General features: G+C 48.2%; 1 protein-coding gene across 1 annotated transcript; it reads right to left on the bottom strand.

The window, feature by feature from the left end:
* Positions 1 to 7670: 7670 nt before the first annotated feature.
* On the bottom strand, positions 7671 to 9218 carry LOC147980757 (uncharacterized). Its single transcript, XM_087515745.1, has 4 exons — positions 9006 to 9218; positions 8430 to 8567; positions 8194 to 8378; positions 7671 to 8130 (listed from the first exon to the last, which is right to left on the bottom strand). The coding sequence occupies exons 1-4, from the start codon at positions 9216 to 9218 to the stop codon at positions 7671 to 7673; spliced, it is 996 nt and encodes a 331-aa protein (XP_087371871.1).
* Between the last annotated feature and the right edge of the window lie 1999 nt (positions 9219 to 11217).

Below are 11217 nucleotides of genomic sequence, written 5' to 3' on the forward strand. Positions count from 1 at the left end.
CGAACAACCTTCGGTACATCAAAACACAAAAACCCTAATTACGATCATCACCGAACTTTAAGCGTGCGGACCCTACGGGTTCGAGAACTATGTAGACATTACCGAGACACGTCTCCGGTCAATAACCAATAGCAGAACCTGGATGTTCATATTGGCTCCTACATATTCTACGAAGATCTTTATCGGTCAGACCGCATAACAACACACATTGTTCCCTTTGTTATCGGTATGTTACTTGCCCGAGATTCGGTCGTCGGTATCTCAATACCTAGTTCAATCTCGTTACCGGCAAGTCTCTTTACTCGTTCCGTAATACATCATCCCGCAACTAACTTATTAGTTGCAATGCTTGCAAGGCTTGAGTGATGTGCATTACCGAGAGGGCCCAGAGATACCTCTCCGACAATCGGAGTGACAAATCCTAATATCGAAATACGCCAACCCAACAAGTACCTTCGGAGACACCTGTAGAGCACCTTTATAATCACCCAGTTACGTTGTGACGTTTGGTAGCACACAAAGTGTTCCTCCAGTAAACTGGAGTTGCATAATCTCATAGTCATAGGAACATGTATAAGTTATGAAGAAAGCAATAGCAACAAACTAAACGATCAAGTGCTAAGCTAACGGAATGGGTCAAGTCAATCACATCATTCTCCTAATGATGTGATCCCATTAATCAAATGACAACTCATGTCTATGGTTAGGAAACATAACCATCTTTGATCAACGAGCTAGTCAAGTAGAGGCATACTAGTGACACTCTATTTTGTCTATGTATTCACACATGTATTATGTTTCCGGTTAATACAATTCTAGCATGAATAATAAACATTTATCATGATATAAGGAAATAAATAATAACTTTATTATTGCCTCTAGGGTATATTTCCTTCAAACGGAACACGTCAATCAGTGTTTGGAAGTATACTTGCGTTGTTTCATACGTGCTTGCCCGAACAAATGGAGTCAATTTTTTTCCTCGCGGAATTTTGGTACAACTCGAGTTTCCACTCTACTCTAAACACCTCCCCTTTTGCTGCTCTATATGGTCACGAACCACATCATTGGGGGATTGAAGCTGCGTCGACTTGCAAAGTTCCTTCTCTCAAGGACTGGCTCGAGGAATGCAAACTAATGCAACAGATTCTGAAACAGCACCTCAGTCGAGCCCGCAACATTATGAAAACACAAGCTGACAAGAAGCGCAGCTACAGAACTTCCACACCGGGTGATTCAGTTTTCATCAAACTGCAACCATATGTGCAAACATCAGTGGAATGCAGGGCAAATCACAAGTTGGCATTCAAATATTTTGGACCTTTTCGAGTGTTGCAAATGATCAACCCTGTTGCTTACAAAGTGGACTTGCGTGAAGGATGAAAGGTAGACCCCGTTTTTCATGTTTCACAACTCCGTCTTGCTCTGTCCCCAGGCACTACGACATCTTCAGAGCTGCCTCAACCCTCTGACAATGTTCTTATACCGGTGGAAATCATCATGCGTCGGTGGCACCAAACACCTATTGGGCGCCGTGAGCAAGTCCTTGTCCGCTGGTCTGACCCTGCTGTCCTCGACGCTACTTGGGAAGATACCATTGCTTTGAAAGAGCGTTTACCAAATGTGGCGGCTTGGGGACAAGCCGTAGCTCAACAAGGGGGGATGTCAGCGTCCCAAGTGCCAACGACAAGAAAGCGGCCAAGACAGCAGAGAAGAGCAACAGCGGGGCGAGTGGTCATCGATTGGTAGCTGACTCAGCAACACCAACCAATCAGGGAGAAGGGCGTGTCACCGACCGGCCACGTCGACTGATTCAGCCTAATCGCAAGTACGTGGGACCCTCCTGGCTGAACACTACTTAAAGAGAGGAAGTGCAGGTGAGAAGCATCCGGGCTTGGAGCAGGAACACGGCAACGACACGGCTGGCTTCTTCTACTTTTCTTCTTTCGTTCTTTCCAAGTTGTAACCAAGACAGAGAGCTTGACCTTTGATCTGTATATGTAATGGAGTGAATGAAAAAGTAGATCAGACACCTAACAAAACACATCGCGGTACAACTCAGGGAGACGTGGAGGTGAAACTTCTGCACCACTGAATGCATCAACAAGAAGGCAATGTCTGTGGTGGATGAAGATGAGATGACCATAGGAAGAACCAACAAAACGAAATTTCTGCAGAATTTCTTCCCGAATTTGGCAGTGACGGTTGGTGTTCGGGTTGGCTGGATCAATGAAGTGAAATGTACGTGGCTTGTGGCGACCATTACTAGGAGCTGGAATGTAGGGGTGTTTCCGGATAAGGAGAGGGGGACATAAGGTGCACAAGGAAGATTTCGATGGGAATGAGAAGAAGGCAGCATGCCAAGAGCGGCAAGTGGCAGCAAAGGCAAGAAGGTCAAAGCAGGAGCCCAACATAGCAACGATTGAGTGCAGCAGACCATCTGAGAGGTCTGCCCAGCCTTGGAGGGTGGACACAACAAGGTGTTTGTAGATAGAGGTGGCAAACAGTTTGCTGGGGCTTTGCATCATGACAAACTCTCTGCAAAACATAGTAAAATTCAAGGCCATAAGATTAGAGAGATGAATTGGTCAAGAAATGCAAAAATAAAAATAATGGATAGATAGTTTGCTACTCATAGATAATCATTTTCCATATGTAATCTATTAACCATAGAGAACCCACAAATGTCCTTGCATATTAATAAACTTGTTATACACTTGTACAAATATATAATTTCATTGGGTGTGCGTGTGTATGTGGGGGGGGGGGTTGTTCAGACAACAACATGAAGCAAAATAAAAATAAAAACACCAAACAAAGCAGCAAGGATCATGATGGGCCATGGCATCACAATTCCTACTCTCTAAGGAAAAGATCCTCGAAATCAATTCAAACTCATCGGTGGATTTTTCATTTCCAGCCATTCAGGCAATACAATAACATGCAGAAAAGAAATGCAGGGTACTTCTTTTGCGAAGTGCTTATCTTCAGAAACCATGTAGATTTTTCAGTGTGAGATGAGAAAGGTGGTAAATGCTTCTGCTGTGTTGCCTAGTGTCATACACAAATCATAAGGAGCAGGTGTTCTGGCTCCATTGACAACAATACCTCGACCCAGTGCTAATGTGGACAAACCTAAAATTATTTACTCCCTCCGATCCAAAGAAAGTGTCGTGGCTTTAGTTCACACTTTTTTTGATCGGAGGGAGTAATTCCATCAACCATTTGCACATGATCTCGATCATCCAAATCAAAGCCGAGTCATTGGCATATCCATCCTACACCCTTCGTCCCATAATATAAGAGCGTTTTTGACACTAGTGTAGTGTCACAAATGGTGGGGCGGAGGGAGTACATTGATCAATTCCATCTAAGAAATCAAACAAACAACTGAACCTAACCTCGGGTTTTTAATCTTCGGTACACCAGAATCGAACGCAATCTGGTGCAAGCTATCTAGCGAAACATAACCCTACCAGGTTCCAATGCAACTGGAGTTCTTGGGATAAGAAGAAGTGCACGATGTGTTCTTACATATCTTAATTTAGCGGGACAAACGCACCAAAGATGGCACGCGAGAGGAGGACGAAAGAGTGCATGCCTCGTGGAGCGGGGAGTCGCTGGAGATCAGAGACGACCGTGTGTTGGTTGGCTGCCGCCGCCACGCCGGCGTCGTCCCGTCCGGGTGGCTGCCGGAACCGCCCCGGTGGCTTCGCCAGGTAGAAGGCGCTCGTATGCCACCGGCGATTCCGTCCTCTCGTACCCTCCGCCCAGTGGCGGTTATCATGGGCCGATTATGAATAAAGAGGGGATGTGGGCTATTCATGGGCCATATCTGGGCTTTCATGGGGGCTATTTTATGAGCCGTATTTTCATCGACTAAAAAAATTGACCAAATATTTTCAAAATAAGATTGAGCTAAACCAAATGGAAGACTCGTCAGATTTCGCCTCCCTATACATACACTTCATGGAAATACTACTAATTAACGAAAGGCTAAATATCCCACGTCAAATTAGTAGACATGGAAAATCAAACGTTTTTAATGATAATTTATATTGGCGTGAGAATGACAAATTTAGTTTACAAGTACGGCAATTTTATGGCCAAAAAATAAAGTAAAACAGAAGTGTCATGCTCATCAACTAAATTTGTCATCCTTGGCAAATGCAACTTGCCATGAAAAATGTTTGATTTGCCATGTTTAAGAATCTGACATTCTTGATATCTAGGTCTTTAATTAAAGCTTTGTATCCATTGTATTTCCGGAAAATCAGGAAAACTACGATGACCAAATCTAGGAGCAAACACGAGTGAAAGTAAACTACTCACTACCCCAAAAGGGCATTTCCTTGAAAAAAAACTACTCGCTATGGAGTGTCACATGCCGCATTGGAATGGCGAAATTCTATGCAGGAATTACAGAGGACCTGTAGCGTCAATGTCGGGCTTCACTATTCACCACGTAAGAGCATCTCTAGCAGACCCCTCAAAAACGGTCAAACCCGAAAAAATCCGGTATTTACAGTTTCGGTCGAAGAAATGGTCCCTAACAGACCCCGTAAAGTTCGATCGACCCTTAAAATTTTTAAGGGGCACCGAGAATCCATCAGAGAACCTTATATGTACATGTTGGAAGAGAGTATATAGTTTCAACCCGTAAACAGTCAAACCTTGTCGGAGCAGATGCGCCGCCACGAAACTAGCCGGAATCAACCTGAAACTCGCCGGAATCCGTCGCCGCACATCGCAAAAGGTCGCCGCACGCCGGAATGTGTCGCTGCCGGTCCAAATTGTGGCCGGCTTGACCTTCACCGCCAAGGCGAGGCCGGCCACGGGCTGGGTGGAGCAGGCGGCCGACGACCCGAATCAAGGCGGGGCGGCGCCGGAGAAGGGCAAGAGAGGCGCGGTGGGGGCGGGAGAGGCACGACAAGGGCGGGCATGGCCGGGGCAGAGCGCGGCGGCGGGCAGGGGCGGGGCGAGGCACGACAGGGGCGGGGGCGGGCGCGGCCGGGCCAGGGCGTGCATGACCGGGGTTGGACGGGCAGGTGCTGGTGGCGGCGGTCAGGGCGGGCATGGCCAAGGCACGGCACAGCAACGGGGAGCACGGCCGGAGCAGGACGGGTTTGATCGGAGCAGGACGATTGCTTGTTGTATCATTCTGGATACAGTTCGTGATACGCTGTCTGTTCTTTTCGGCCTAGTTTCGCATCGTAAAAACAGTTTAAAGGGTCCTTTAAATATGTTTTTAAAAGGTCTACTAGAAATGCTCTAACACGGTTCGTCACGCGTGGCCTCACCCACTGTTGCAGGCTGTTCCCGGTCAATTCGCCGCTGATTCGCGCCACGGCGCCGACCACGCCGACGACAAGCTGTCGATCCGTGAACATCGGATCACTTGTCTTTTCGCCGGCCTGCTTCCATTCCTACTTTCGTCTACCAAACGGCCTAACGGAACTGTAGTACTATAGATGGACTAAACTGGACGGAACGAGCTGCGCACAGTGGCTGGATCTTGTAGCCGATGGAGCAACCATTCCCCAGCCCATTTTGGTCTAGTTAAGGTCAACTCCACCGCCCGACCCCAAACAGACGTTCGTTTTGTCCGGTTTCTATCTGTTTGGGTAGGACAATGGAGACGTGTCCGGGCGTTGAAGGAAATATGCTCTAGAGGCAATAATAAAGTTATTATTTATTTCCTTATATCATGATAAATGTTTATTATTCATGCTAGAATTGTATTAACCGGAAACATAATACATGTGTGAATATATAGACAAACAGAGTGTTACTAGTATGCCTCTACTTGACTAGCTCGTTGATCAAAGATGGTTACGTTTCCTAACCATAGACATGAGTTGTCATTTCATTAACGGGATCACATCATTAGAAGAATGATGTGATTGACCTGACCCATTCCGTTAGTTTAGCACTTGATCGTTTAGTTTGTTGCTATTGCTTTCTTCATGACTTATACATGTTCCTATGACTATGAGATTATGCAACTCCAGTTTACCGGAGGAACACTTTGTGTGCTACCAAACGTCACAACGTAACTGGGTGATTATAAAGGTGCTCTACAGGTGTCTCCGAAGGTACTTGTTGGGTTGGCGTATTTCGATATTAGGATTTGTCACTCCGATTGTCGGAGAGGTATCTCTGGGCCCTCTCGGTAATGCCCATAACTTAAGCCTTGCAAGCATTGCAGCTAATGACTTAGTTGCGAGATGATGTATTACAGAACGAGTAAAGAGACTTGCCGGTAACGAGATTGAACTAGGTATTGAGATACCGACGATCGAATCTCGGGCAAGTAACATACCGATGACAAAGGGAACAATGTATGTTGTTATGCGGTCTGACCGATAAAGATCTTCGTAGAATATGTGGGAGCCAATATGAGCATCCAGGTTCCGCTATGGGTTATTGACCGAAGACGTGTCTCGGTCATGTCTACATTGTTCTCGAACCCGTAGGGTCCGCACGCTTAACGTTTCGATGACAGTTATATTATGAGTTTATGAGTTTTGATGTACCGAAGGAGTTCGGAGTCCCGGATGAGATCAGGGACATGACGAGGAGTCTCAAAATGGTCGAGACGTAAAGATCGATATATTGGACGACTATATTCGGACATCGGAAAGGTTCCGAGTGATTCGGGTATTTTTCGGAGTACCGGAGAGTTACGGAAATTCGCCGGGGAGTATATGGGCCTTATTGGGCCATACGGGAATAGAGGAGAGAGGATAAAAGGAAGGAGGCGCGCGCCCCCCCTCTGGTCCGAATTGGACAAGGGGTGCAACCCACTTTTCCTTGTTCCTCTCCCCGTCTTTCCTTCTCTCCTACTCCAACAAGGGAAGGAGGAGTCCGAGTAGGACTCCCCCCTTGGTGCGCCCTCCTCCTAGGCCGGCCGCCCCCCCCCTTGCTCCTTTATATACGGGGGAAGAGGGCACCCCATAGACACAACAATTGATCATTGATCTCTTAGCCATGTGCGGTGCCCCCCTCCATCATAATCCTCGATAATATTGTAACGGTGCTTAGGCGAAGCCCTGCGACGGTAGAACATCAAGATCGTCGCCACGCCGTCGTGCTGACGGAACTCTTCCTCGACATTCTGCTGGATTGGAGTCCGGGGATCATCATCGAGCTGAACGTGTGCTAGAACTCGGAGGTGCCGTAGTTTCGGTGCTTGATCGGTCGGGCCGTGAAGACGTACGACTACATCAACCGCGTTGTCATAACGCTTCCGCTTTCGGTCTACGAGGGTACGTGGACAACACTCTCCCCTCTCGTTGCTATGCATCACCATGATCTTGCGTGTGTGTAGGAATTTTTTTGAAATTACTACGTTCCCCAACAGGTGTGTCCTGGGATGCGGTGGCCGTGCGCTCCCCATCCTGTCCGTCAGGGCCAAAAATGCTCAAATTTTCATCAAAACTAGTTTTCCAACCCAAATTTTTGTCTGAAAATTAAAATAATTTTACAACCCAATTGAAATTGTCTTTAATAAAATAGTTTTACAACCAAATCGAAATTGTCTTGAATGAACATAAAATGGACCAATACATTTATTGGTTGCCAGTGTGATCCCACACGTGCTCAACCAAGTCATTTTAAAGATTCAAATGAGTGTGCCAATCATGCATCTCACGGTGAAATTGGACAAACTATTTAAATGTGGTCGGGTCTTGGTGCAGGGACCAAATATTTTCACCTTGATAATCAAATCCTTGGTCGAAGATACTCTCATCACGCTCGTCCTCGACAATCATGTTGTGCATGATCACACAAGCAGTCATCACCTCCCAAAGCTTCCTTTCATCCCATGACAGTGCAGGGTTTCGAATGATACCCCACCGGGATTGAAGCACACCAAAAGCACATTCCACATCCTTTGTAACACTCTCTTGCATTTGGGCAAATCTCTTTCTCATCTCACCTTGGGGTTTCGAGATTGTCTTCACAAAAGTTGACCACTGAGGATATATACCATCAGCTAGATAGTATCCCTTGTTGTACTGGTGGCCGTTGATCTCAAAGTTGATAGGTGGGGAGTGGTCTTCTGCAAGCCTCGCGAAAACTGAAGAACGCTGCAGCACGTTGATATCATTGTGAGAACCTGCCATGCTGAAGAAAGAATGCCATATCCAAAGATTCTGCGATGCCACCGCTTCTTATATGATAGTGCACCTGTTGACATGCCCCTTGTACTGGCCCTGCCAAGCAAATGGGCAGTTCTTCCACTCCCAGTGCATACAATCTATGCTGCTAAGCATGCCCGGAAAGCCTCTAGTTGCGTTGGTCGCCAACAATCTCTCTGTATCAGCGGCAGTTGGCTGCCTCAAGTACTCTGAGCCAAACACCTCGATCACAGCCTGGCAAAACTTGTACATTAACATTAAACATGTTGTCCCACTCATACGCACATACTCATCCACCAGATCGCCTGAAATTCCATATGCAAGCATGCGGATGGCCGCGGTGCATTTCTGGTAGGAGGAGAATCCAAGCTTGCCAAGGGCATCTGTCTTGCACTCGAAGTATGGGTCATGAGCAACCACTCCCTCTCGTATACGATTGAACACATGCCGTTCCATTCAAAAATGGCAACGGAATTTATCCGGCTTGAAGAGCGGGGTGTTGGCAATGTAATCAGCATAGAGTAGGGCGTGGCCTCTCTCCCTGTTGCAGTTCAGGTTGGGAGCACGGCCAGGGGCTGACCCCCTGTACCGAGGAAGTGATGGAAGAAAAAATCGTCTCCCCTGTCCATACCTTTGTGGGCAAAATGTCGAACACCTTGTGGTCGTGGTGGCGAAGAGGCCGCGATGATCAGCTCGACGCAGTTGGGGTGGTTGCCGGCCGGCTACTGGCCGCTCTGGAGCTCTCATCGAAAGCTGCCGAGGCCGCCGCGGTGCGTCGCCGGCGGTCCTGTGCCCTCTTTGGCCGGCAAAGACGGCGACGGCCACACCTCCGATCGACGGCCAAAACTATGGCCAAAGCACTGACGTGATGGCGGCCATGTCGAGAAGTGATTTGGTAGGCACGGCCGGAGGCTGCGCGGTGAGGAGGCGGCCGGAGAATAGCGGCGACGCCGGCGGCGGGGCGGGGCGGGAGAGAGAGGGGAAAGCGTTAGGAGCGGAGGATCTGCTAGTGTCCCCGACGGGCGGGCCACGGGGGGACAAGGGGGTGCGTCCAGGCCGTCCGCGCGCGTCCATTTCACTCCAAACCGAACGCAAATTTGGGCCAGAGATGGTTCAAAAACGGACAAAATCTGGATATTTATCCGTTTGAGACCGCACGCTGGGCCACGCTATTCGTCCGTTTATCTCAAACGGACGGGACTGGACATGATAGGGTCGTGCGATGGAGTTGGCCTAACTAACAGGGTTCGCACACGCGTGGCCTTGGTCACTGTTGCATGTTGTTCCCGGTCGATTCGCCGTGGATTCGCACCACGCCGACGACAAGCTGTCGGGCCGCGAACATCGGATCACTTGTCTTGTCGCCGGCCTGCTTCCATTCCTACTTTCGTCTAGCAAGCGGCGCCTACCGGGGCTGTAGATGGACTAATAAACCGGACGGAACGATAGCAGTAGTTTTCATTCCTGCACAGTGGCTCTTGTAGCCGATGGGGCAACCACCCCCAGCCCATTTTGGTTCCAGCCCCCCGTGCAGCCAGCCAACACGTCTCCGTCACCTGAAAATTCCCTCCGCTCTCGTACGGGTCACTGCCCGAAACCGGCCAAGTTTTCATGATTTGTGTAGTGTCCACCATTTTTGGCTCATCTCTGGCCGCTCCTCGGCGGTACCACCTGAAAAATTGTCATCGCGCTCGCCTTCCCCGAGGTGCAAACACTGCGATTGACAGGTACTCAGAGTACATGCTCACATCGGCACATGACATGACACATACGTACATGGTGCGTGCATCGGCATAGCCGTCCGTCAGCATATGGCAGTAGCAGCAGGTCAAAACGGGTCCGGATGGCACACACTTTTGTTTATTGTAGTTTTGTTTCTAAACCGGGCCAAATGCTCGAAAATGCACAGGTGAACATCATTCTACTGCTTTTATTTATTGTAGTTTTGTTTCTCAATTTTTTTAGTTTTAATCATTAGTTTTGAACCTCGAATGTCAAGGCTCACAATCTTACAAAACATGCTTTAGCTTTATGGTTGACCGTATACCTGACCAAACGGGTCGGCACGGCCCGGCACGGCCAGGCCCGCGGCAATCCTGCCTGGCACGGCACGGTCCGTCACGGCACGATTATTAGCCGGGCCGTGCCGTGCCGGCCCACGGGCGGGAGCTCGCAGCCCAGGCACGGCACACAACCTATCTGGGCCGGCACGCGGCACGCCGGCCCGTTATGGCACACTGGGCCGCCTGGCGCATATTTATCTCGGTTGGCGCGTTTCCCCCCTCTGTACAGTGAAAAAATATCCAAAAAATGTAGAAAAATGCAAAAAAAAAAATGTAGAGCATTATGTGGGATAAATCTAGAGTTTTATTAGCGCTTGCTTCATTAAAACCTTCCATCCCAAAGAAGTAAAAGAGTACAAGTTATGCTCTAGAAATACTAAAAGATTAAAAGAAATAGAAAGAAATATATTAGAGCACTACAAATGTACGCATGCACTACAAAATCATTGAACATTTATATATTAGAGTACTAGGTATTTATATAGGACATATTTTTATATATATTTCAAAAAAAAGCTAAACGGGCCGTGCCGTGCCGGCCCGCATGCCCAGCCTCCAGGCCCAGGAATGGCCCATGACGTGCCGCGTGCCGTGCCTGGGCCGTGCCATTCCTGCGTGCTACCGGGCCGGCCCAGTTAGCACGGCCCATTTGGCCAGCTATAGTTGGCTGCCATGTATGGTTAGGTCAACCTAGTGATCTTCTCTTCTCGCAGTTGCTCGATGGCTAGGGGAACGGATAAATCCCTTTTCGAAATGACTTGATTATCCCTCGACTAGGAAACAAGAGTACTCTTTACCATAGGAAAGAAGCTAACTCTGAAAAAGAGAAATGGAATCATCGAGATAGGAGCTAGTTCCTGGATTGAGAGAGTTCTGCCTAATGCCTAAATTGGATGGTGGATCTTCAGCTTTAGCGAGTTCACTCGTATAAATGTCCGTTTGATTGCTCCTCGGGTGCTTCCTTCTTTCAAATCTAGATTTCCTAGAATCATACCTTCGTCCATTCTTGG

This window comes from Triticum urartu, chromosome 3A (genome assembly GCF_056163025.1).
Source record: "Triticum urartu cultivar PI428250 chromosome 3A, HENAU_Tu73, whole genome shotgun sequence".
Lineage (NCBI taxonomy): Eukaryota > Viridiplantae > Streptophyta > Magnoliopsida > Poales > Poaceae > Triticum > Triticum urartu.

Coding starts and splice junctions, on each gene's coding strand:
- LOC147980757 (XM_087515745.1), bottom strand. CDS start 9,218: ATGGACGCGCGCGGACGGCCTGGACGCACCCCCTTGTCCCCCCGTGGC. Junction 8,568..9,005: donor ACATGGCCGCCATCACGTCA/GTGCTTTGGCCA, acceptor CGTATACGAGAG/GGAGTGGTTGCTCATGACCC. Junction 8,131..8,193: donor TACAAGGGGCATGTCAACAG/GTGCACTATCAT, acceptor TTCTTTCTTCAG/CATGGCAGGTTCTCACAATG.